The sequence below is a fragment of the Vombatus ursinus genome, unplaced genomic scaffold (genome assembly GCF_900497805.2).
Source record: "Vombatus ursinus unplaced genomic scaffold, bare-nosed wombat genome assembly UNPS02014812.1, whole genome shotgun sequence".
In the NCBI taxonomy this organism is placed as follows: Eukaryota; Metazoa; Chordata; class Mammalia; order Diprotodontia; family Vombatidae; genus Vombatus; species Vombatus ursinus.
In genome coordinates this window covers 61,459,649-61,487,412 of record NW_020954590.1, presented here as the reverse complement: position 1 = coordinate 61,487,412, position 27,764 = coordinate 61,459,649, and the positions used below count along the sequence as shown (strand labels likewise).

The following is a 27,764-nucleotide window of genomic DNA, read 5'->3' as shown; positions in this document are numbered from 1 at the left end:
ACCAGATTTGGAACATTGTGGTCATTCTTTTACTCCCTGCTCTGACTCTACATTCCTAATCAGTTGTCAACTCTTGTTAATTGTACCTCTATAATATTTATCATATCCATCCACTTCTCACATGGCAACCACTCTGATATATTCTTCCCCCATCTCTTCCTTTCTCCACACAAACATATGTTTCTCTCTCTCTCTGTGTGTGTGTGTGTGTAATATGTTGTATCACAAGTCTTAGTGCAGTTTAATAGCTAAAAATAGCACTAGGACTTTGGGAACACACTGTAAAATTTAAACTAATTAGACAAAAATTTTTTCAGGCTTGCTATTCAAGTATATTATATTTTCACTTTGTTTTGCTGAAGGCATCTAATTTTATATATTAATTTGAAAGATTCTCTTGTGCACAATTTAAAATAACAATTTTATATCAAGACTAATTGTCTCAAATAGTTTTGGTTTTCTTTCTAGGTCCTGAATTTTCCCTGTGAAGCCTGCAATGATGTAACTTTCTATGTGCCTACTAAACTAGAAGCTAATGAAATTGTTGGCAGAGGTAAGATATGGCATAATATTCTATAAATTGTTGTTTAGACTTCATTCTTTAAGCTCCCTTTTTGAAAATGGAAAACAACTATAAAATTATTCACCCTGACCATTCAGAGTGCTATTTGGAAACAAACAAAAGTCAAACTAATCTTGACAATGCTTCCGGTCTTCATAATTTTGTTGAATTTTGTATTTTTAAATCTTGTTCTGTGGTTTTGCTGCTAGTTGTGATTTTTTTCTTTGCATTTTTCCTTTTCAGTTATTATCTTTGTATTTCTACATCTACTTGTTACGCTTCCAGTTAAAATGTGAATTCCAATGATAGATAGTGCCACAGCAAGAGGACTAGAAGTAACTCAAGACTGAAGAGGGAGAACTCATGGATCTATAGGTGGAAGGCACTTTAGAGACCATCTAGTCTGAGGGTTCTTAATCTTTTTGACCTTCCCTTCCCCTCCCTCCCCCCTTGCCAGTGTGGAGAAGCCCATACACTCATCAGAATTTTTATTTTTAATGGTCTAATGCTCTACCCAGTGCTCCCTCTCTTATTTGTTTTTATTTGTATTTATTAGTTCAGGCAATGTTGTTGTTGCTTGTTCTGTTTTCTTCAGTTTCTGTAAGTGTGTATGGAACTTCTTTTTGTTTAGTCAATTAGTTGTGTCTGACTCTTTGTGACTTCATTTGGGGTTTTCTTGTCAAAAATACTGGAGTGGTTTGCCATTTCCTTCTCCTGTTCATTTTACAGATTCAGAAACTGAAGTGAACAGGGTTAAGTGACTTGCTCAGGGTCACACAGCTTATAAGTTTCTGAGGCTGGATTTGAACTCGGGTCATCCCTAGGGTTAGCACTCTAACTACTTTGCAACCTAGCTGCCTCATGGGACTACTTTAGGTCCTGATAATGGGCATGTATCTCTTGTAGGTTATGTGTTATCTTTAAGAAATGTAATTTCCTCAGGTGAATCATATTTTCAAGTCACATACCAACTCATAGTTTAAGTATTTTGTCCTTAGATGAAAATTCTCATTTATGAAAATATTTAAAAAGAGCATATTTGAAAGGCTAATAATTGTCTATTCAAAGTAATATGTTTTTACCTCAAATATAGCTGAATCAAAACATGGATTCCTTTTTAGAAGTGCATCTCATTTCAAAACCATTTGCAAATGATTTTTTAAAAATTGGTAGGAACATTTGATGATTCCAATGTGACTAGGTTCTTCTCTCTCTATTTATCATTCTTTGCAAAGTCACTTGGATTCCTGTAGAAATTTATTTCTATTTTCATATTATCATGAATTTTTTTTTTCATACAGTTAATCTGGAAGATTGCTTGAAGTCTCCAAACCTTATTCATTCAAGTGATACTGACTTTGGAATTTTAGAAGATGGTTCATTATATCCAAGAAATACAATTTTATTGTCTCCAGGGAAGAGGACTTTTATCATATCTCTTGTGAATACTCAGGAACAGAAACAGAAGGATATAAATGTTACATTGGAACATCAAAAGAAGGTATTCAAAAATTTTATTAAAAAAATTTTTATTAGAAAAATACTGGTGTCTTTTCAAAACCCCTCTCCCAAAACTGAAGGATAATTAAGATGTCCTGTTATTGCTTCATTTTTTACTTTTACTTCATTATAAAATCTCACATTTAATATGGTAATAAGATCTAAGCATCCTCTTGGACAAATTGATTGTGAGTTGATAAAGTGCTGCTATTAAAATAGGGCATGAAATCTTGACTGGTACATAAGTGGGAGGAAATATAGTGGGGGACCTCAGAAGTTTTCAGGCACTCACTTAGATAATTTGATCCAGATAGGAGCAACAAAACTGGAGGGACATTGCTCAGAAAAGCATCATAAAAGATGATTTCTGATTGAAGATACTAAAACTTTGCTGTGATTCCACCTGGCTAGTCTCTGTGCTGATTTGTCCTTGGTTACCATATGTTACTGTATGCCATATCATGTGATGCAATGGGAAGGTCCACTGTTATAGGTATGTCCTGGGCCCTTATCCCTTTTCACTCTTTACTATTTCACTTAGTGAACTCATTAGCTTCCAAGGATTCAATTATCATCTCAGTGCAGATGATTCTTAGATCTATTTATTCAGTCTCTCTCTTTGCTGACCTTTATTCTTACATCTCCAACTCTCTCTTAGATATCTTCAATTGGATGTTTTGTAATCACCTTAAACTCAGTGGTTCCAAAACAGAACTCATTTTCTTTTCCACGAAATCCTCCCTTTCCTAAACAATCCCTATTACTGTGAAGGGCGCTATTATCCTCCCAGGCCTCAGACTCACAATCTAGGTTTCATCCTTAATTCCATTTTTTCTCTCTTTCCTTCCCTCCCCTTCCCACCATATCTATTCTGTTGTAAAGTTCTATTGATTCTACCTTCACAATTTCTCTAGTATATACCACCTTCTTTCTGCTGACACTAGTACCAACCTGGTACAGGCCTTCATTATTTACTGAAATAGCCTCTAGTTGTTTTCCCTAACTCAAGTCTCTTCACACTGCAGCACATTATCTATCTACTCAGCTATCAAAGTGATCTTCCTAAAGTGTATGTCTGGTCATGTCACTCCACACACCACCCCTTCCCCTAGTAATTTCCCATGGCTCCCTATTGCTTCCATGATCAAAAAAATCCTTTGACTTTTAAAGCCCTTCGGAACCTGCCTCCTCTTTTACAGTCTTTTTATACCTTACTGTCCTCCGCCTACTCTTCAGAGTGCCATTACATTGTCTTCTAGGCCCAACTCAGTTCTGTCCAGCTAATAACAGGCAGTCATTAACTGTGCAACTAAAGACATCCTATACTTCACCTTAGACCCATTGTCCTGCTAAATTTGTTCTCAGAGGAGTAAGTCAGATAGGGTGATAAGTCATCTATACAAATAGCTGTATTAAAAGGCATAATGTGATAAATACAAAGAAGAATAATAGCTTCTTTATCTACACAAGCTAAATCAACAGAATTCAAAATGATTATATTCCTACTTTATAATAAGAGAAAGACCAGAGTCCAAATCTTATCTCCACCTATAGTTTGTATACTCTTTAACTTATTATTCAGGGAAAATCTGTTTCCCTGAAAAAAGAAAAAAAAAGAAGCTGACTCTATTTGAGCTATGTAGATAAAAGGTGGTTTTCTTTTAATCTAGTCAGATTCCAACTCAACAACAACAACAACAAAAAAGGATTAAAAATACTTCAGATGTAAGATGTGAACATTCTGGTTTACATGTTGATTCCTCATTCTGTAGAACTAAAGGTAATTAATCTTGAGAGGTTCCCAGGAAGTACAATTTATTTCTCCTTAACTTCACATAGTCTTTAAAACCTATTCCACTTGGAAAATTTTAATTAAGAATTTCTGAAACCTAAGAAGTTGTAAAAATGACAGTCTCAACTAACAGATCCTTTCCAACTCTAATTCAACACCTAGCCCTTCCATGTTTCCATGCAGGTTATTAGAGAAAGATGATTGCTATGATGAGGGTTAAAATGATCTTTTATAAGCCTCTCTTTGGTGATGATGTTAGTCAAAGTTTTAAAAAGACTGACTTTAACATCCTACTATTTCATTTCCATTTCAATCCTAATTGTTTGAGGATTTGAGTTTATGGACATTTGGATGTTTAGGAAACCAAATGCCATTGTTTTGTCCTTTTCTTTTAAATCTAGAAGCTGAACAAAAGAGAATTTAAAGAAACAATTCTCCGACGTGCCAAGAGGAGATGGGCTCCTATTCCATGTTCAATGCCAGAGAACTCTCTAGGCCCTTTCCCCTTGTTTCTTCAACAGGTAGAGTTTAAATCTACACACACACACACCCACACAAGCACCCTTGGGCTTACAAAGTTTTTATTCTCAGTAGCTATTCAGTTCAGACATTTAAAAATGAATCTGTATATATTTATCATTTTTAACAAGGCTTCATCACTTCAGGAGTTATATTTCATGTATTCTATTTGTGTGTGTGTGTGTGTGTGTGTGTGTGTTTAATCCAGCGCTAATTCCTTAGATTTCTTCTTGTTTCTGTTACTATGCTTTATACTGTGAAGATACTTATATGTATTATATTTTTGAAATTATCTCTTTCCCATACCATAAGTATATCAACATATACATTCAAATTTTATCAAAAGAAATAACATAATTAAATTCTGACTTTTTCAAATATATTATTTACTTTTTGTATAGATCCAATCTGATTCAGCCCAGAAATACACTATTTACTACTCCATCAGTGGGCCTGGAGTTGACCAGAAACCCCTCAAATTATTTTATATAGAGGAAGACACTGGGAATTTATTTTGTACTGGTCCTGTAGATCGTGAGACGTATGAGGCTTTTGAGGTATGAGTTTAAATTATTAATGAGGTTATTTATGGATCATTCTGTTTGTTGCTCATTGTTCGTACTCAATCTTTTTTTTTTCTCAGTGTGGCTATCCTTTTGGTATATTATGCTCTGAATGGGTTTTAATGTTCATTTCTCTTAGAAATTTGTATCTGCTGCCAGTTGCCTTAACTCTAGCGAGGCTATATTGTATAGTTAAAAGAACTGAGTGTATTTAGAGTCAAAAGGACCTGGGTCTAATTCCTAATTCTATAACTCAGTTTTCATGTAATCTAGAACAAAACACGTCATTGTCTTAAACCTTAATTTCCTCAGCTGTAAAATGAAGGAGTTAGACTCGGAGGCCTTTGAAGCTATAATCCCATCATGTTTAAATTGAGAAGTTAATTTGCATGTGACTAAAAAGAATTCTGTATAGGACTACATTTTCTCTTATTTTCTGTAGAGCAAGTGGAGATCTAGAATTAACAATCTGAGTAATACTTGGAAAAAGCCCTGAGAAGGGCAACAACAGTGCTTAAAGAATTGGAAAAAAAATCTACATAGGACTCTAAAGACAAAAGAGGGAAGCTGTAGAAAATTATACTTCTGGTAACTATAAAGTAAGGCCTGTGAGATACCAGTTTACTTGCCTCACTGTCCATCTTTTGAGGTGAAAGAACTTTAAGGTTTACCCAATAAACTTGTTTATAAAGCTAGAATCAGAGGTATTTAAGTATCACAGTTTTGTTAGGGTATTGAATGTTTATTTATCATGAGTTGCTTTGAGATCTTCTTGATGAACAGACAAAACTATGACCAAAGAAATGTTAAAATTTAAGCAATTATGCCATCTTTTAGTGTCAATATGAAGAGTAAGAATTCATTTAACCTAGCCTTTGATAACTTTAAAAATGCAATTAAGTATTTGTTTAACATTCTTACCCTCTTATTACAAAATCAATTTATTTCAAAGTTTCTGAGTTGGAAGGAATCTAGTTCAACTCAAGTAACTCCTCAATAACATACTCTTCAAATGGGCATTTCAGTAAAAGGGAACTGAGTAACTCCTGAGGCAGCTCATTCAATTTGATATAGCTCTACTTTTTAGGACGTGTTCTCAAATATCAAGGACAATTTCTCTAGTTGTAAAACTGCAATACAACTAGAACTTTAGCAGCGATATCAGTACTACTTGTCGTTTATAAAAAAATCATGAAATGGCGATGACATTTTAGCAGACAGAATCTTTTGATTTTGAAGCTGTCAATTATGTTACAGTACAACACATCAATCATCCTCATAGGAAAGGTAAAACTTAAGATATTTACTGCTCAATTATTTAATAGTGAGTATTAACGGAAAAGTTAAGAATTTAAAATGGAGGTTATTAAAAATACTTATTGGAAAATAGGACAAATGATAATAATGATAGCTTTTAACATATTCTGAGGATAAAAAGGCCATATTTTCCAACTAAAATGAAATAGTCTTTGGCTAATTGGAAAAGTCAAGGAAGTTATTACATGGGAAAACGTATTTTGCAAAAACAGAAATTCAATAAATCAAACTGAATGGTAGACATAAGCATAAAATTAGATAATATCTTTGTAACAGAGAAACTTGAAATCTAAATGGAGAGATAGGGAAGTGATATAAAAAATATAATAGAGTAAAATGCAGAGTAGAAAGCAAATGAGTTTTGAGGTAAGGGAAGGAAGGTGGTGTCTTGAGTTTAGTCTTTAATCATGAAAAAAATTTCAACAGGTAGATATGGAAAACTGTATTTTAATTATGAATGTGAGCAAAAGTGTAGAGGTTGGAGACTGGTTCAAGTTTGGCAAACATCAAGTTTGCCAGTTTGTCATCCAGAAAACATAAAAATATAAAGTTGGGAAGGGAGCTTGGAGCCAACATTGTGTAGGCCCTTAAATGCCAGGCTAAGGATTATGACTTTTTTTGTTGGTCCTTTGAAGGATTTTTAGGTGATATGATATCTAAAAGAAGTCTACAAACTGTGTGTCATATCAAGTGTACACTAGAATTGGAGATCAATTGCAAAGATTTTATCTTTCCTTCAAAAAAAAAAAGAATTTCTTTGAATACATTAAAGGGAGAAAGTTATCTAGAGAATAAGTGGAGTTAATCTCTTAATTTCTTTGCAAAGAGTAGTCTCAGAGTTAGAAGTGACATGTTATTTGTCCTTCATTCTCTTTTTTCTTTTTTTTTTTGTGAAGCAATTGGGGTTAAGTGACTTGCCCAGAGTCACACAGCTAGTAAATGTTATGTGTCTGAGGCTGGATTTGAACTCAGGTCCTCCTTACTCCAAGGCCAGAGCTCTATACACTGCACCACCTAGCTGCCCCATTTGTCCTTCATTCTCAAAGAGGACCAATGACATCAGAAAGGTGATGTCCTGACTTGCACATGAATTGGATTTAAGTGAGGTAGGGCTGTGCAAAGTCACTAGCCTCACTTTCTCCCCTGGAGCCATCTGAGTCCAGTGGTAAGGTATAGTTCAAGATGGCTAGAGGTGGCCCCGATGAAGTGGGAGATGTTGGCCTTTTTAAACTAAGGTCTTTCCCAGGTCTCAGTTTGTCTGAGGCAATGCCTATTCAGTGATTAAGGCTAAGTAAGAAATAAAGTAAAGAATGGCCTAGAAGAATTTACCTAGTCAAAAAAGAAAAAAAAAAATCCATCTGGGAGGGGAAGACCCTCAAGGTTTCTGGCCAAAACAGAAACAATTGCTATTTATACTCACTTTGAGCCATCAGAACCCAAACAGTGACCAAGTGAGGCTTGGACTGGGACCTGTTGTTGGCCAATCAATGACAAGAGTAATTTGTGTTTAAGGCATGGTCCCTAAAAAGAAATCTAGCCTGTAAACCCCAAGATATCTTGCAAGGTTTCACCAATCAAAATTTATATTTCTTTGGACAGACCACCCGCAAGTAAGTGTCCTCCTATGAGGCCAGAGGGAGAGGAGGAAGAGCTAGGAAGGAAAAAGAGAGGGAAAGCAAGAGAAAGGAAGAAAAGAAAGAGAAGGAAAGAAGGAAGAAAAGAAAGAAGAGAAAGAGGGAGGGGAAGGAGGAAGAAAGGAAAGAAGAGAGGGAAGGAGGAAGGAAGAAAAGAAAGGGGGGGAGCATGATGAGCGTAAGGTCAGCCAGGTGGTGCAGTGAATAGAGCATTGGCCCTAGAGTCAAGAGGACCTGAGTTCAAATCCAGCCTCAGTCATGTCACACTTACTAGCTGTGTGACTCAGGAAAAGTCACTTAACCCCAATTGCCTCGCACAAAAAAAAAAAAAGAGAGAGAGAGAGAGGGAAGCAAGGAAAGAAGCAAGCAAGCAGTATTGCCCAACTGGAAAAGACCAGTTGAGTCCCTGGTGGGGCAACTACTACTATTCACAGATAGTCATTTGTCCTTCATTCTCGAAGAGATCCAATGGTGTCAGGAGGGTGATGTGGGAGGCGACATGGTCTATTGTGGGGAAGAAATTTTGGGGTTGTTTTAACAGAGCCAGGTGGGTGGCCAAATTATGAGGGTTTTGAATAAGTTTGTGGGGGAAGTTTTGGCAGTTGTTTGGGGAAGGGTATTCAGGGCTAATCAGAATTGATCTACCCAGGATAGTTTACTAGAACTAAAAGAAGCACTCAGGAATTTCCATGGGGTAGGATTGCAGAGACTGGGAATCTCTGTAGGGAATATAGGAATCTTTAATGGGAATCCCTATATGGTATTGTCTTTCCTTTTCCTTTTCTTTTCCTTCTTTCTCTATTCATTCTTTGGTATTCTTTCCACTTCTTGTCTTCATTCTAGATGCTGTATAATTTGTTGCAATATATTAAAACAAAGCTTTATGTTTTTTGTTCTTAATTTAGAAGCTAGTTGACCTTGCCTTTGTGTGCTGTCTTCCTCTCCTGTCATCTCCAACTAATAAACTTAGTTGCTCCCACTGCTTTGGGAATAGGAATTTCTGTTTGGTCGAGAAGTTTCCTTACTAATATTATAGTTAAATATCTTCTGCTTCGCTATCTGAACACGGCTGTCAGTTTGAGTTATAAATATCCATCTCTCTTTCACCTTGGTTTTGCTAGGACTGTCATGGGATAAAACAGGGTCTATGTCCACATTAATAAAGAGCTCTCCAAAATACAGAAAACTATATTTTCTTTTTCTTAGTTGTATGTTCATTCTCTTTATGTTATTCCTACTTTCTTCCCAATTTCAAAAGATATATTTTATTTGCAAATTTGTTTCTATCACAAAGATTCCAGGGTACATTATATAAATGAACCAATAGGAAATATAGCTAGATAATTCAAGTGTTCAATTGACCTACCCAGCATAATGTAGCTGAGTATGGGCAGAGCTTAGAATAGCAATAGAGTTCCTGACCTCAAATGTCATTCTTCATCCTACTATACTAGACCTAATTGGCCCCTGGAATTCCCCTCTTCATTTCTAGTTTACATTTGAAGTGCAACACTTTCTAAAAATAGCCTGATATCTCTTATTGTGGTTGATATGCCACTTCCAATTTCATGTTCTGTTAGTTGTGCTTTGTTGTGGTGATGAAAATGATTTAATAAGGAATGTCAAGACAACATCTCCAAATTTGGTTCATTGTTATCTAATTTACATTTTTCTCTTCTCTTATAGTTAAATGCCTATGCATCTACTCGAGATGGATATTATGCAGATTCTCCTTTGACACTTACCATCAAAATTGAAGATGAAAATGACAACTACCCAATGTTCACAGAAACAGTTTATAATTTTGAGGTTCTTGAAGGCTGTGGAGTTGGTAAGCACATTATTAATAATAATTAATATTAAGTTTGCTCAGTTTGAGTATTCTTTAAATGTAATTTTTAAGCAACCAAGTTTCATATTGATTTGGTACAGCATTAAATCATATTTTTTCCACTTGGTATTCAATGGAAGCCTACTCTAAAGGAATTCCTTCAATAGGCAGCTATCAGTTATTTAATCTTGACCATACAATTTCTGCTTTAAACAGATCTATTGCTTCTCTAATTTCTTTGCATTGTTGCTAGTGTTTGTTAGCCCCTGCAAGAAGGAATAAGAGGATTAGGTGAAATCAGGTTGCTATAAATCAGTGGTTAAACCAAAAACCCAAATATCTACTTTAGCCATTATTTATGTTGTATTTTCCATCTGCTTACTTAACTGTCCCTGACGGTTTAGCAAGATGTTACTTTAATGAAAATTTACTCTTCCTGATTGGCCTATCTCCCCTACCCTTTTTACTACCTAAATTAAAAAAAAATATGATGTGGATTTTATCTAAATTCCTATTATAAATTTCCAAACTCATTACTTTTTTGTTTTTTAAAAATTTTCTGTTATTTTTAAAAATTTGAGTTCCAAATTCTTTCCATTCTCTAGTCCCTTCCCCACCCGTTGAGAAGGCAAATGATACTCATTATACACCTGAATTTATGAAAAATATATTTCTGTATTAGTCATATTACAAAACAAAACAAGAAAAATAAAGTGAATAATGCTTCAATCTGCACTTGGGGTTCATCAGTTCTCTATCTGGAAGTGGATAGCATCTTTTGGAATTGTCATGGATCATTGTATTGATTAGAGTAGCTAAGTCTTTCACAGTTGATCATTACAATATTCTTGTTACTGTGTACAATGTTCTCTTGGTTCTGTTCACTTTACTTTGCATCAGTTCATATAAATTTTTCTGAAACCATCCTGCATGTTACTTCTTACGGCACAATAACATTGTATTACAATTATATGCTGCAACTTGTTCATGTTTCCCCCAATTGATGGCTATCTCCTCAATTTCCAATTCTTTGCCACCATCAAAAAAGTTGTCAAAGTTATAAAAGAAAATTTGTAATCTCTTAGATTCATAATCTTTCTATTATTTTGATTTTATAATTCAATTCATTCCCTGACAATATAACATTGTAGACAAAATACACAGTTTTGGAAATTAATTATATAATAGTTTGAACTGTGAATAAAATAGAATGCACTGTGGTTGCTCAGTACATAGTTATTATCTGATAATTGGTGACTTTTAAAAATATCTTAAATTCTTTGTGAAAATTTGTGATTGTCATCACGGCATAAATAATTGACCTTGTGGCCAGTAACACCTAATCTTAAATTTTGTCTCAGATCCATGCTGACTATGTGACTTTGTATGAGACACTTAAGCTCTCAGTGATTTAGGCAACTCTAATACTATAAATTGAAGAGAAACTACCAACCGGCATAGGTGGAATGAGTTTCCTAATTTGGGAGTTGCCTAGGCCAATTAAATCACAGATCTATTCCCTATCCATATTTAGGAAAATATTATCAAAATGTTTAAAGTTATTTCCTTTCAGAATTATTTATCAGTTTTTTCCTCATATTTGCCTAAGTTTTCTAAGTATAGGTCTACCCTCCCTGATAACATGAATTAGTTCTATGAAAATGTAATGTTATGTCAAGTGCTATGATAGGAATAGTGGATTCAATGGAAATAATAAATCATTGTCCAATGGTGTTCCAGCAAAATTTTGAGAATTTCTGGTGTGGTTTGGTTATAACACTTGAATAGTGTTAAGGTAAAATAATATTTGTTGAAGCTACCTTATTTGGGATAAAACCATACAGATGAGAGGCATAAGGTTATATTTTTTGTAGATACTGAAGAGGGTTTTTTTTTCTCCAAATACATAGGCACCACAGTGGGGAAGGTATCTGCTACAGATAGAGATGAACCTGATACCATGCATACTCGCCTGAAGTACTCTATTATGGAACAACAGCCACCATCTCCTAAATTATTTTCAGTGCATCCAGTTTCAGGTGTGATCACTACAATATCACATCAGCTGGACAGAGAGGTAACTTTGAAGCATAACATCTAATTGCTGTGTCAAACTTCACTAAAAAGTATTATTAAACATGATTCCAATTTAAAGAAATGCCTTTTAGCTGAAATGTGGAAAAAAAGTGCTGGCCAAAGTCAAGATCATGTAAAAGAGATTGCAGTGAGAGGATATATTTTATGATTTTCATATTTTATTTAAGCTGGTTCTTTTATTACTTCATTTTAATTGTGTGGGATGTACCATGAAGAGAAAGGAATATGATATTTTGGGGGTTAGTTACCAAAAGATGGAAGAACATTGTGAAGTAATATAAGAGGAAGAGTGGGACTGGCTTGCTAAAAGCATTCTTGAAACTGTCATTTTGATTTTTCTTGTGGATTGAAAGGTTATTTTTTTCATGGGTTCAGTTGAAACTGAAACTATGGTTATGGCTCAAATCTTAGTGCAGGTCAGTTTGTTTTACTTTTTGCAGGGCTACAGCCCAAACCAGTCCAGACCCTTAACCTCCATGAGCTGGTTTGAAAAATGTGCTCTTGGTTATGAAAGGAACTGGCAGAGTGAATGTGGGTGATGGATCAGCACATGCTGATTGTTCATCTTGAAAGTAGGATTCAGAATACATGTAGCATCTTTTAATAAAAAGGTATTATTATCATCATCATCATCAACCTCATCATTATTATTATTACCACTCAGCCCTTAAATCACAATAGACATTTTTTCCAAACAAAAAGTAATCAAAAGCAAAAGTAATAATTCAGTCAACAATATATTGAACCCTAACTCTTTGTATTGCAATGTCCTGGCATTGTGGTGGATAGAAAAAATAATGTCATCTCTTCAGAGAGTTATGATTTCTTTAGAGAAAGATAAGGATGATGAGGAGGAGGAAGAGAAGGAAGAATAGTATTCTCTCTCTCTCTTCCGCCATCTCTTCCAATTAGGTTTTCTCAAATGAGATAACAGTGCCCACCATATTTGTGGATAACACACCATTGGGAGAGCTAGCTAACACATTGAATAAATGATGATCAGAAAAAAGATAGCCTGATGGATAGCCTTCAATTGGGCTAAGTATATTAAGATATAATTTAATCAAGATAAACATAAAAATTCTACATTTTGATCAGAACTTCATAATATGGGGGAATAATGGCTAAACATGAAAAGGATCTGAGGGTTCTGGTGGGTTATAATCTTGATAATGGTACAATATGGCAACTAAATATCTTGAGAGGATTATTGTACAGAATGAGAAGGAGGATAGAGAGTTAGTTTACAGTAATGGCTGTAACGAGAAGGTGTTTGAGTTAACCTTTTTGTGACTTTTAATTATATTTTAAATAACATTTTATTGATTTTTTTGTTTGTATTTTCCTCCATCTTATTTCTCCTCCCCTCTTCCAGAGAGCTATCTTATATAATAAAGAATATTTTTTAAAAGAAAAAGAGGAAGAAGAGAAAAAAAATTAGCAAAACCAATCTATATATATATAAAAAAACTGAAAATATATGCAATATACCTGTGGACCTTCCCCCACTCTGGAAAGGATGAGGGATGGGATGTCTTCTCATTTCTTTGAGGCCGTAATTTTTTTTTTTTAATAATTTTTCAACACATGCTTTTTATTGTTTCGTGGTGTTTCTTTCCATTTAAATTGTTGTAGTTGTGTATATTATTCTCTGCTTACTTCACTGCATCAGTTTGTGCAAGTCTTTCCATGTTTCCCTGTAGTTATCATACTTACCCCTTTTTTTTTTCTTTTTGGCTACACAGTGAGGTTATGTGACTTGCCCAGAGTCACACAGCTAGTAATGTCAAGTGTCTGAGGCTGGATTTGAACTCACTTGACTCCAGGGCCAGTGCTCTATCCACTGTACCACCTAGATGCCCCTACACTCATCATTTTTTATGTTGTTGTTCAGTTATTTTTCAGCCAAACTCTTTGTGAACCCATTTAGGATTTTCTTGGCAAAAGTACTGGAGTGGTTTGTCGTTTCCTTCTCTAGCTCATTTTACAGATAAGGAACTGAGGCAAACAGGGTTAAGTGACTTGCCCAGGATCATAGAGCTAGTACTTGTCCAAGGCTGGATTTGAACTCAAGATCAATCTTCCTGACTCCAGGCCTGGAATTCTATCTACTGTGCCATCTAGCTGCCCCATCATTTCTTATAACACAATAATATTCCATTATGTTGATATGCCATAATTTGTTTAGCCATTCTCTAATCCATGGGCATCTACCTTGTTTTCAGTTTTGTGTTGTCTTCGGTGACTTTCAGTGAAAAAATTGAAAAGAAGGCATAGAGACTTGATTACAAAGGGCTGAATAATAGTGAGTGGATGATGATGTAGTGGATAAAAATGATAATTTTTTTCAATAATAATTATGTTAGCATTTATATAGCATATTAAGGTTGTAGAGTGCTTTATGTATATTATCTCATTTTATTGTAGCATTTGATTATATATTGAATAAATGTAAGATTAGTAAGTTCTGGGAAGCTAGATGGTGCAATGAATAGAGTGTCAGTCCTGGAGTCAGGAAGACTCATCTTCCTGAATTCACATCTGGCCTCAGACACTTGCTAGCTGTGTGACCTTGGGCTAGTCACTTAATCCTATTTGCTTCAGTTTCCTCATGTATAAAATCTTTAAGTTCTAGTTGGAGAAGCCATTATAGGATAGGAGTCAGACAACTTTCAAGGAAAGGTACACCCTGACACAAGGACTACATAGGGTTTGTATGGGAGGAATCAGGGTGGGGCATATGACAGAAACCATAGTGGTAAGCAGTAATGAATCCCCTATATTTAGAGGACAGTAGTCAGATAGGAGTCTAGCCAGGGCAGAATGTATATAAGAAATGAGGTAGAAGGCAGATTGGGTTCTGATTGTGGAGAGTTTTAAGTGCCACTTTAAAGAGTTTGAATTGTATCTTATTGACTTTGAAGTATGATAGAAACATTCCTGCTTACCAGGATGTGTGTTGAGTATTTTAGGAAGACTAATATATAGGATTAATTGAAGAGGGAAGAGTGTAGAGATAGGAACATTTAGGAGACTTAGAGTAGTCTAGATTCAGATTATTTGAAAATCTGGCATAGTAGAAATAAACTTACATTCATCAGGTTCTGGACAATCAGAATGGCAGTGGAAATAAAAATGAGATTTAAAACATAATGAAGGATAAATTAATAGGATCTGGAAACTGATTACTTAAGAGGACAAAGAAGAAGGAGGAGTCAAAGATCCATGGTTTTGAGGTTTTGGTGTTTTGAAGAAGGTAGCAGTTTTCACAAGAACAGTTCAGTTTTAGATATGTTTAAGGTCAGGAGCTTCAGTAAAAAATTTTCGTAGATAATTCATTGTAAGGAACATTCACATTAAGGACAGTGGAGGAAAATTCAGAGGCAGGAGGAAAGAGGCAGAGAGATTTTTCAAAGAGGAGGAACAGGAGAGTATATGAATGGTGGTCAAGAGACTGGTCAGTCCTTTCCAATATAACAGGGTATCAAGGAGAGTGAAGATTATGGGGAGGAAACGTTAGCTCTGTGCTGCAAATGAATAACTTAACTTAGTATGTAGTTTGCTATTTTAATATTTAGAACATATAATATCATTCAAAAGTATTTAATAATTAACTTTGCTGGTTTAAAATTTGAAAGTATCTTTCACATATTTTACTGGAAAAAAATATCTGCGGTTATAGGAGCTTACTATAAAACTTCCCAATGCATTATGAACAAAAGCAAGACCTTTAACGTTGACTTTGAAACTTCAGCCTTCCATGCTTCCCTTTTCACCCCAACTCTTTTCCTCTTCATCTAATTTTGATGCATACCTTTTTTTCTGAAATGTCCACCATCTCCCAGTACCCAATAGATCAGAAAGGTATCTTCTCTCCTTTCCTCCTACATATATGGTGCTGTGCTATGTGCTATACAAATCATGTGAATAGACCATTGGGAAATTATCATGTAAAACAAAGTAGCATTATGCCACCTAGTGCAAACTATTCATTGTAGAGGTGTAGAAACTGAGTTCCAGGAAGTGAAGTGACTTGCCTAAGCTCAAATAGGTAGTAAGCTTTAGAGGTTGGATTTGAACCATTGTTCTCTGACTCCACAGTCAGTACTTTTTCTCCTTTGTGATGTCATCAACCATAGTCTGAATCAAAGGGCATAAAGGCAATTGACAAACTTTGGCCGTGTAGGTTTAAATAAACGATTTAGCCATGTTGTGTAAAAATAGATGCCAAAGTGCAACATAAGGAGGTGGTAAATTGAAGAAGATATTAGAATTATATTTTTAGTCACATGAAAGCAAGAGTCCAATTGTTGTTTTTATTCTTTCTAGTTAGTCATGGAAATACTTTCCTTTCTATGGGTTTTTATAACCTAATTAGATGAAGGAAAAGAAAGACCTTTCTGATCTATTAGGTACTGGGAGATGGTAGACATTTCAGAAAAAAAATGGTATGAATCAAAATTAAATGAAGAGAAGTTAGGGTGAAGAGGGATGCATGGAAGGCCCAAGCTTCAAAGCCAAAGTTTGGTTTAATTCCTTCCTCTGAAATTGGGTTGTTTAAGTTCTCTATTTCTTTCATTAATTTGGATGCTTTATATTTTTGTAAATATTCATTACTTCATTTGGCATGTAGTTGAATAATTAGATTTTAATAATTTTTATTCATTTTTCATTTCTTTTGAATTTTCCTTTTTATTTTTGATATTGGTAATTTAATTTTCTACTTTCTTTTTAATCAAGTTAATTCATAGCTTATCTTTTAAAAAATTCTAGTTTTATTAATTCTTTTTTTGTCTCAATTTTGTTAATTTCTTTAAAAAGAAATTTTCAAAGGAATAGATGATCGTTTCCTTAAAATGATAAATATAATATATCTATAACTTAGAATGAAAAATATTATTGAAATTTGTATGGAGAAAAAAAAGGTCAAGAACTTCAAAGAAATGGTGAAAAGAAATGAAAACAAAGAGGGTCCACCAGTGCCTATCAGTGCCATATCTCAAATTATACTACAAAGTAGTTATTTTTAAAAACAATTTGATAGTGGCTAAGAGAGATTCATCAGTGGAACAGAGTAGGTATATAACATACAGAAGTATGTGTGTCTGATACCTTACTATTTGATAAACATAGACCCTAGCTACTGAGATAAGGACTCAATATTTGACAAAAATTTTTTGGGAAAATTGGAGAATAATGTGGAAGAAATTAGATTTAGACCAATACCTCACACCACATACAGAGATAACCTCCCAATGGACATGTGACCTAGATATAAAAGGTTACATCATAAATAAATTAAAGAAACAGAAAAAGTTATTTATCAGATGTAGGGATAAGGAGAAAAATCCATGACCAAAGAATGTATAGGGTATCATAAAAGATCAAATGTATAAATTTCGATACATAAAATTAAAAAAAAAGTTTTAACACAAATCTAATGAAGCTAAGATTACTAGGAAAAATTTGTACAGCAAGTTTCTCTGATAAAAGTCTCATTTCCAAGTTTTATAAGAAATGTATTCATATTTATAAGAAAACAGACCCATTTCCCATTTGATAAATGGTCTAAGAATATGAACAAACATTAGCTTTTCTCCTACAATTGAATTTTTATTTTTGGTTTCAGGTAGTAGACAAATACAAGTTGAAAATGAAAGTACAAGATATGGATGGTCAATTTTTTGGTTTGATGAATACATCAACTTGTATCATTTCAATAAAAGATGTGAATGACCATGCTCCCACTTTCACAAAGCCTATGGTAAGTGCTTATACTTATTTAATATAAAATGGATTACATCCAATTGAAACATCTAATTTTTCTTTTACCATGAATCATGTCGTCTGAGTCAATATAATGTTTAACTTCTGAAAAACAAACACAAAATTACAAAATGAGTAGCATCCTTATTCAAATTCTTCCAAGTAAAATTAAAGAAAGCTTAGATGGCTGATATACATAAGAAGAAAACTGCTTTATCACTTTGATTAGCATGAAGATTGTATTCTTTTGTCACATAGACTAATTTTTACTCTAAATGCATTATTTAAAAATGACCCTGAATGACCAGACCATTTGAATTCCTTGTTTTAAATACATTTGTGAAAACTGTGATATCAAGTGCTCTTGGAGTTGGGGGAGTGAAGAGAACTTTCACTGCCCTTAACATAGCTTTCTCTCTTTGTAAAGAAAATTGCTAATGAGACTTTTATTTATTTCAGTATGAAACATCAGTTGAAGAAAATACAATCAAGAGGAATATTTTGCGAATAGCTGTAGAAGATAAGGATTTGCCTAACACTGCTAATTGGAGAGCTAATTATACCATTTTAAAAGGCAATGGAAATAAAAATTTTCAGATTGTGACAGACCCCCAAACCAATGAAGGCATTTTATCTGTTATTAAGGTAAGAAAAAAAAATCATAGCTTGGAAAATCTAAAACTTGTCATATTGACTTCACTTAAATGAACTTTGGCATCTACAGAAATAAAACAAATGTTTAGATAAAGTGTAAAAATCTGTGTTTCTCAGTCATATATAGGCACTCCTCCAGTCTATGTGTTTATGAACCGTTTCATCTTAATTAGTGAATGACTTCCAGTCCTTCATAGCCAGAATCATTATGCCAATATGACATTAACTGATGTAATTAAATCATGCATTTTCTCAGTTTTAGCAACTGATCCAGTCTAGCATAGACAAGAAAAGTACGATCCATGAATGTCTTCTAAGGTTATATTTACTTGTTTCAAGAAATGTGATTTTACTATTCCAGTTCAATATTGAGAACATTCAGAGGCTTTTCCAGGTCAACTTCTAGTTTTAAGTAGGCTTCCTTAGCATTTGGGTATATAATTAGGAAGCCTTGACTCTTTTGAGGCTTTGCAAGTGCTAAAGGAGGAAGAAAAGGGTTTCCAGAGTAAAAGGGAAACCATATTTTTTCTTTCCCTTCTGGGAAGCTTGATGGAATTCCAAACTAGTAGAGTTCAAAAGCCAGGGCAAGAATTTCTCAAATCAGTTTATCTAGGTTTCAGAAAATTTCATAGAGTACTCTCATAGTTTTGACCAAAGGAATTTAGGAAGAGTAGCTATGGCACCCCAACCTGAAATAAAGTTCAACCAATCTTCTATTAAGGTCCCCCAAGTTGCTGGAAGCCTCTGTTGTTGAGGAGTGTCATGGCCTTTTCTCAAGTAATTTTCTGAGAGACAACATGACAGCAGTGGAAAAATCATTGAATTTAGAATCGTGGAGCATGGTTTCAGATTCTAGTCTGGCTTCTGATTAGCTATATGAACTTCAGCAAGTCACTTGACCTCCAAGAGCCTAAATTTCCTTATCTGTAAAAGGAGACATTTGGGTTAGATGATTCTTCTTCCTCTAAAGCAGAAGGTCGTGTGTGTGTGTGTGTGTGTGTGTGCGCGCGCATGTGTGTGTGTGTGTGTGAGAGAGAGAGAGAGAGATAGATGGAGTCTGGTAAATCCTATAGACTTTTCAGAATAATGTTTTTAAATAATTGAAGAAAATGATAAATTTAATTTAGATGTTAATGAAAATAATAAACACGTAATTTTCTTTCAACCAAGTTCATGGACCTCTTGTCCTAAACAAACTCCTGCCCTAAACCCAATGATTCTTAAAACATAAACAAAACCCCCACCAATATATGTATTTCTAAATTAGTCCTTGTATTTTCAAAGCATTGCAGAAATAAGCATTGGTACTTGACTGTTTCTACCTCTTTATATCTGATGGAATTCAACATGTAGAGGAGTTTCTGGCTTCTTGAAAAGGCCATGCTATTAGGAAATAATCACATTTCATGAACGTATTCAGTGGGCAAAGTTTGGAACTAAACATTTATTTAACTATCTAAATTTTGTCATACTTTAAGTAAATCCTGGAATCATAGGAACTGAGCAGCCCTCTAGTCCACTCCAAACTTGAAAAGAATTTCCACTATACCATATCCAACCTCTGCTTCAAGATCTCTGAGGAAGTGGTATTCACCACTTGTCCAGGCAGCCCCTCTCACTTTTGGGCAGCTCTAATTATAAGGAAGTTTTGCTCTGATGTCAAGTATAAATTTGCCTCTTTACAATTTCCTCTCTTTCCTCTTCTTCCTGTCTTCTCAGAACAAACAGAACAAGCCTAATCCCTCAACCACATGACTACTCTGCAAATATTTTAAAACTATTACCATCCCCCTCCTCTTCTCTCTGAGTCTTTATTTCTCAAGACTAAACATTCCTCTTTTTTCAATTGATCCTCATGTGACATAGACTCAGAGTTTTGTATCATCCTAGTTGCTCCTTGGACATTGTAAAGTTCCTCAATGTTCTTTTTAAACTATGGAGCTCAGAACTAAATGCAATACTCCAGATGGGATCTGATTAGGGAAGAAGGCAATGGAACTTTCATTTCCTATTCCTGGAAACTGTGCCTCTCTCAAAGTAGCCCTAGATTGTATTAGCTTTTTTTTTTTTTAAATTTTGGTTGTAACATCATTTCGATGACTCAAAATCCCTAGGTCCTTTTTTTTTTCTTAAGAACAACTGCTATCTAGGCATATTTCCCCATCTTGTATTTATGAAATTGATTTTTGGCACCCAATTATAAGACTTTCCATCTATTTCTACTGAATTTTGTTTTATAAGATTTAGCCAAAATGCTCTGTCATGAACCTTTTGGAACCTGACTGTCATTGGATGTGTTAACTATTCTTCCTGTCTTTGTGTCATCTATGCAGTTGATAAATATCCACCTATACTTTTATTTAAGTCATTGATAAAAATGCTGAATAGCACAGGACCAAACACAGATCCCTGGAGAACTCCACTGGAGACTTACCATGTAATAACAACTATTCTTTGAATTCAATCATTCAACCAATTCTGTATACATCTAATTATATTGTGCTTAATCTATGGCTCTGCATCTTCTCCACAAGGACAGTGTGACACTTTATTTAAAGATTTGCTAAAAAATATTAGCAAACTATAACTAGGGCATTTTCCTTATCTACTAGTTTAATAATCCTGTCAAAAAAGGAAATGAGGGTAGCCTGACATGGCCTATTTTTGATGAAGCCAGGTTGACTCTTTGTAATCACTGCTTCCTTTCTAGACACTCACCAACTATCTATTAAATAATCTGTTCTTAAGCTTCCCTTGCCAACATCAGCTCATTCTGAACTTTAGCACTTCTGACACAGTTCATGGAACTTTTGCCATGCTTTTACATTAGTCCTCTGTTATCTGGCCTTGCTTCTGATCTTTTGTACACTTTTTCTGATCTCCCTCCTTTACCAAATGCCTCCCATCATGCTCCCCTCCTTTGGTTCCTAGATTTTTTCATCTAATTAATATACGATGCTACCTCATCTCCCTTTAATCTACTCTGTTTCTTTTGAAACAATTATGATCCCTGCATGGGTTTCATCCCTCCAAGTCCCAATGATATCTGTGAAGTCAAATTTTATTTCCACTGTCAAGACCTTTAGTTCTCTTTGTTTCTTAAACTTTAGGCATTTACATATAGACATTTGAAGTCCTGAATTTTACTACTAGTGCTTCTCCTTGGAATTTTTCTCCTGTGAATTTCTGGGTATCTCAGTTACTGTTCTTTTCCTTTTGTGGACACTCTGAACCATCTAACTTGGAGGATATACACAGACAGTCTTAATCCTCCATCCCTTTTATTTTAAAGCCCTTTTTTGGGGGAAGATACTTGACAAATATCTTTAGACTCTATTAGGTGTAATCTATGACTGTCAATAAATTGTCATCTCTGTATCCATTATAAATCATAATCCAGAAATAAAAATCCCATTCTCAGATATAACCTTCTTAGCTGACTATTCCTCTTTCCAAATTTGTTTTTCTCTTCTGCCTCCCTTTACTTCAGTGGACAGCAGTAAGAAAAATGCAACCTGTGTTTCTGTGGTCTTCAGTTTCTTACCCAAGACTTTCTTACCCAAGTTTACTTACCCAAGACCTTTACTTTGCTGATGATATTTTTTATGTTCCTTTTTGAAGTATGCTCATGTGAATACCCAAATGTAGGTAGCTATCATTTGTTTTTGATTAGTTGTGACATATTCTCTATTATATCGTGGACACATACCCCAGGAGACAATAGATATCTCTATTGTTGTTAGGTTGACAAATAATTGCTTCAATTATCACTTAGACTGCTATTATTCTCTTCTTCTGACCCTTTGGCTCTAGTCTATCAGTAAATCACCAATTCCTACCACTCCTTGAATGCTTAAGTATCTTGGGAAAGAGTTAAGAAGATTAAAGAAAAGGGAGTCTGGATACAATCAATCAACATGCATTTACTAGGTGTCTGGCACTCTATATAGTGCTGGAGATACAAAGAAAGGCAGAAACACACAAACACACACGGACACACACATACAAAATAACAACAACCAAAAAAAACCCCACAAACAGACCTTGCCTTCAAAGAGGTCGTATTCTAATGGAGGAGAAAATATGCAAATAGTTATATGTGTACGAAATGCATATGATATAAAAGGGAGGTAATCTCAGAGGCAAGGGATGAGTCGGGGGGAGGGGCTAGGAGAGAGGTCTGGGAAGGGCCTTTTAAGGAAGGTGGATTAGTACTGAACTTTGAAATAAACCAGAAGGTGAAGGAGAGGAGAAAGAGCATTCCTAGCATGAACAGAGGGTTCAATTCTGTAAATGTGTAGAGTACTTTGAAAGTATGATTCCTTGTGAGTTTTCTTTAATTTTCTAAAACAAACAAAAACAGCAACATATCCTTAATATGTTAGTTAACCTTCTTTATATTTGAGTAGCAGCCTCCCATAATGTCACATTGCCTCTCCCTAAAAGTTGAACTTTTCAGTGTTTATATGTTGTTCATGCATATTGGAGAAAGTGAGAGTACATTCTAAGAACTATAGTCTAGGGCGTGCATATGGTTCTGGCTAGAGCCTCTTTTAGCTAGAGAAAACTAGAAACAGTGGTAGTTGATGATTTCCCTATTCAGGGTCAAGGGAGCTGTTTGTCAACTTGTTAACAACAATAAAGCTACTGTCTTTCTAGGACATGTATTCATGACATAACAGAGAACCTCCCAAGACTTATCAAAACAAATGACAGCTACCTATTTCTGGTCATTCCTTTTGGAGCAATTGTACTCTTTTTTTTTCTTTTTCTTCCTTTTTTCTTTTCTTTCTTTGTTTTTTGTTTTTTTTTTCTTTTGTTGGCCACAGAGATATCAGAGGATTATAGGTTTCATAGGCTTTTATACCAGATAGAACTGAAACCACTTTAAAAATAATCCATGGGTCTTCTGATTTGGGATACACACACACACACACACACACACACATACACACACATATAAATATAATTGTGACACAGGATTTTCATATTTCTTATTTTGATGAGATTACATTTGTTTTCTAAATTGAATAGTTACCATTAACCTGCTCAACATGTCATATGGACATTTAAACTGATGTGAATGCTCTTTTATAGCCACTGAACTATGAGGAAAATCACAAGGTGATACTGGAAATTGGTGCAACCAATGAAGCCCCATTCCTTAGAGATATACGGAGCATGAACACAGCTATGGTAACCATAAATGTAATAGATCAGGATGAAGGCCCAGATTGCAGCCCACCAGCACAAAGTGTTCGCATCAAGGAAAATGTATCCATTGGGACAAGAGCCAGTGGGTATAAAGCACAGGACACAGAAACCAGAAGCAGCAAAGATATAAGGTACAAATAAGTCCTTATCTACATAAACAGTGTCATGTCCTGCCTGGGTAAAGGCCAGGGCTTAGGCAAACACTGAGGCTGGGGAAGGGCAATCCCCTACTGAGGAGAGAGGCAATATCTGGGTCAGGAGCCAAGAAAGTGTAAAATAAAAAGTCAAACTATGTCCTTATTAGGGTTTCTTCAGAGCTCCGAAATTCCAAGCACTGTAATAAGTTGAAAAACGGGTTTTAGGAATGGAACTTGAGGTTGGGAGGTTAGTATCGGATAAGGAAGCAGCAAACAGGGCATGTCAGAGGAACTGACCATTTGTCTGACAGTCATCTCCCTGATTTTAAGTCTTTTATGTCAGCTGTTTGCATTTTCCACCCCTACCCTTTACTGATAAGAAAGCTGGGTCATAGGGACAGAGTCAGCTTTGTTTTCTCTTCACTCGTCCTCTGAAAGAATGCTATGAGCTCATACACCATTCCATCAGTCAGCATACCTGTCTAAACTTCTTGCTGTGGTTTGGGATAGCCTTGGGGGGAAAAGTCTCTACCCTTTCTATGGCTTGTACATTTTGTGGGCTGGTTTCCATGTCCTTTCTTCAGTTCTATACCATTGCCAGTCCACAAAATCCTCAAGTGGTCCCACTGTCTATGTGAGGTAATGATCATCTGCACAATATATTTTTCCACCCTTTACCTAATTAACTGTAGCAGTCAAGGACCTGAATTCAAATGAACAAATATTTATTAAACACCTACTATATTTAAGCTACTGTGCTAGACACGAAGGGTATACACGTTGCCATGAGGGGATTAAAAAAAATCTCCCCTCAAAAAACTTTATTTCACTAATGAGGTGATTTTGCTAGACCAAAGAGACAAGGGTGATGGAAAGAGGAGAATAACCACAGCCAATATGAGCCTGGAATTAGAACCTGATTGATGAGAAGACAGCCTTTTATATCAGTTTTTGGGAAGTCTGATGGTGTGGAGATTATGGGAAAATAGACAAACTTGGTTGTGGGTTTCTTTGGGATGTGATAGTAGTCAGCTTCTCATTTATATACCACTTTTCTTGCTGTAAGTTAGTCTGGCTTCCTACTTCTCTAGGAACTGCAGTGCATAGAGTAGATGGGGTGGACAATAATTGTGGAAATCATAGTTCTTATGGAAGAGTATGTTTTAAGAAGATGAATAGATGATATTAATAACAATTGGGGTGGAACAATCATTCTGATAAGTAGTAAAGGTGGTACTAGAGATATTTCCAGGATTCAATTCATGTTCCCTTTATGACAATTAAAATAGGGAAAGTGCAGTGAAGAAGTAAATCCTTTCCAAATGGGTCATGAAGGCATGATATCTCAGCACTATCCCCCCTGGACTGGCCCCTGCCCAGCCAGTTTGAACAACTGGAGCTGTGCCCCCAGTTCCTTGGCCTGGGCACATAATGGTTTGACGTTCTAACATGCCACAGTTGCATTTACCTAGTTACGTCATTGTTTCAGCCACCTAAAGTCATAGACAACCACGTAGAATGTTTTGAATGATCCCTGTGGTTTGATACTTAGCCGTCATGGAAAATATAAAACTTTACGCTAGTCAGGATATATCTAAGGCAACAGTGGAGGTATAAGAACCTTTTAGATATTAAAAATTAGTTATCGTAAGGTATGGCCTATCCATATACAGTTGGAAGTTGCATAACCAAGTGTAATTATAAGTATCCTTAATTTCTAGCAGATAAACTCTAATAGATTTGTTAAGGTTTAATGGATATAGTCTGTAATAAGGCTCCAGCTGGGATCTGGCTTTTCATGACAGCACTTCTACCTTCACATTTCATGGTCCAGGAACATAAGTCAGAGTGAAAGTGAATCTACTTGATAGTATTGCCCAACTGATCTGGCGTTGGTGGAGCTATGAGGAGGTCTGAAATTGCTCTGGGTTGTCATGGCACAGTGAAGATAGAGTGCTAGATTTAGAGTAAGGGCAAATCCTGCCTCAGATACATCCTAGCTATGTGATCCTGAACAAGTCTGTAACTTCTTATTAGACTTAGTTTCCTCATCTGCAAAATGGTGACAGTAATAGTATGTACCTTCCAGGACTGTTGTTAGGATCAAATGAGATAATAATTTTGTAAAGTGCTTAGTACAGTGCCTGGCACATAGTAAGTGATATATAAATGTTAGCTATTATTATTAGGAGTAGTAGTAGCAGTCAAGGTAGGCCATGAATATATCTCCTTTCATGAATAAAAGTTATTTTCTGACCAGCAGACCTTAAGGCCTAGAAGCAAAGTGTCCCTACTGAAGCCAATAAATCTGCTGGTTGGTAGTTTTAACTCTAAGATGATAAAGGGCACACTACTCCCTTTGAACTTCTAAAGAAATCTGTCCACATTGTACAAGGTTTGAAGAGGGTGGTAATTCAGTCAGGTAGAGAGTGACTCAGAAGAAAACCTACTCTGCTAGTCAGGATACCCACAAAGGTCACCTTTGGGCTCCTTAGGGGGTCCATGAGAATCTTTCACTGGCCTAGAAGCCTTGGGAGATCCATTGTCTGCTCAATGGAAGAACGTAAGGGAGTTTCTAGTGCTGTGTAGATCTAAGGTCTACTGACTCAACCCTCTGTCTTAACTAAAATTTTACTTCTGTCTTCCTGGACCAGTAGCAAATGCACCTCACAAAATAGTGAATTATTCTGGTGTTTGGGTCAAATTTTGTCATAGCTCTGGAGTCTCCCAGATAAGGGACTAGCAAGTAGCTCTGCCATTGACAGCTTCAGGTACAGAGTCAGACAAAGTATGGTATCCCAACCTGGGGAAGGCTGGCTGTTATGTGCCAGAGATTAGTAAAAGACTTGGGCAGAGGAGCAATACTCCTCCAGAGGACAAAGGTGATTTCTAAATGGAGAGCCAAGCAAGTATAAAGCAAGAGGCTGGGTTTGGTCCCTAACCAAGGTTTGTTCAAAGAACCCAGATCTCAGATGGGTGGGTTGTGGGTGTGAAACCAATTAATTATAGGGACAGAGAGAATCAAACTTCAGAAACCAATTAATTATAGGGACAGAGAGAATCAAACTTCAAAGTCAGTTCTGGATGAGGTGACACATAGTTTAGAAGAACCAATCACTCAATTTGCCACAACCTGTCTCCCCGAAGCGTCTGTCTTTTATGATGGTCCCTTTAATTCTCTGTCCCTGTCCTTGCTGATATGCTGGGGTGCTTCTCAGGCCCATCTTCATCATGCCTTCTCCTCCCAGCTTCACCAGTAACACCATTATACTTTCCATGTTTTTGTAAAATGGAATAGGAAAGCAATTTAGTAGCAATATTATATTTTGGAATGTTTCAAGTTTTTGAGTTTTATGAAATTTTTTTATTCCTTATTAATAGGTATAAGAAATTAAATGATCCCAAAGGATGGGTCACCATTGATGAAACTTCAGGGTCAATAATAACTTCCAAAAAATTGGACAGAGAAGCAGAGGTCGTTAAAAATGGTGTATACAGCATTACAGTGCTTGCAACAGACAAAGGTGAGATATTTATAATATTGCAAAGGAATCACCATAGAGTGATGCTATAACTCAGGTATCCAAAGTGTATTTGAGTCTTAGTATACTCCTTTTTATTATTGATTTCCAGTTAGGATTTATATACTTTACTATCTATGATATGGTATGATATGATATGATAATGTACGAGTAGCTTTTTCTCATTATTTCCAACTTACATGCTGAATTTTATCCCTATTAAATATCCCATCTAAGATTTATATGATAAAATATGATCTGTGTGTAGATTGTTCATCTTTTAGATTCTTGTTGTTGCTCAGTCATTTTCAGTCATACCTGATTCTTCATGACCCTATGTAGAATTTTCTTGGCAAAGATACTGGAGTGGTTTGCCATTTCCTTCTCTAGTTCATTTTACAGATGAGAAAATTGAGGTCAACAGGGGTAAATGAGTTGCCCAAGATCACATAGTCAATGTCTAAGGTTAGATTTGGACTCAGGAAGAGTCCAGGCCTAGCACTCTATCTACTGTGTCACCTAACTGCCCTCTCTTTTGGATTAGCTTAGGGAAATATGTAATAACATTCAAAATATGTATTGAATTTCAAAATATGTATTAGGTATATGTAGCATATATGTATAACATATATAAGATATACACACATATGTGCATAT

General features: G+C 35.4%; 1 protein-coding gene across 2 annotated transcripts in view; it reads left to right on the top strand.

Annotated features, from left to right (window-relative positions):
• The window catches only part of LOC114053910 (desmocollin-2-like), a 66,576-nt gene that overhangs the window by 12,346 nt on the left and 26,466 nt on the right, over nt 1-27,764 (top strand). For both annotated transcript variants that reach the window (XM_027877035.1, XM_027877036.1), the window contains exons 2-11: nt 469-553; nt 1,864-2,063; nt 4,256-4,375; nt 4,775-4,930; nt 9,574-9,718; nt 11,629-11,795; nt 17,445-17,579; nt 18,041-18,226; nt 23,333-23,580; nt 26,968-27,110. In XM_027877035.1, coding sequence (XP_027732836.1) covers nt 469-553; nt 1,864-2,063; nt 4,256-4,375; nt 4,775-4,930; nt 9,574-9,718; nt 11,629-11,795; nt 17,445-17,579; nt 18,041-18,226; nt 23,333-23,580; nt 26,968-27,110 — 1,585 coding nt within the window. The remainder of the gene's footprint in view (nt 1-468; nt 554-1,863; nt 2,064-4,255; nt 4,376-4,774; nt 4,931-9,573; nt 9,719-11,628; nt 11,796-17,444; nt 17,580-18,040; nt 18,227-23,332; nt 23,581-26,967; nt 27,111-27,764) is intronic.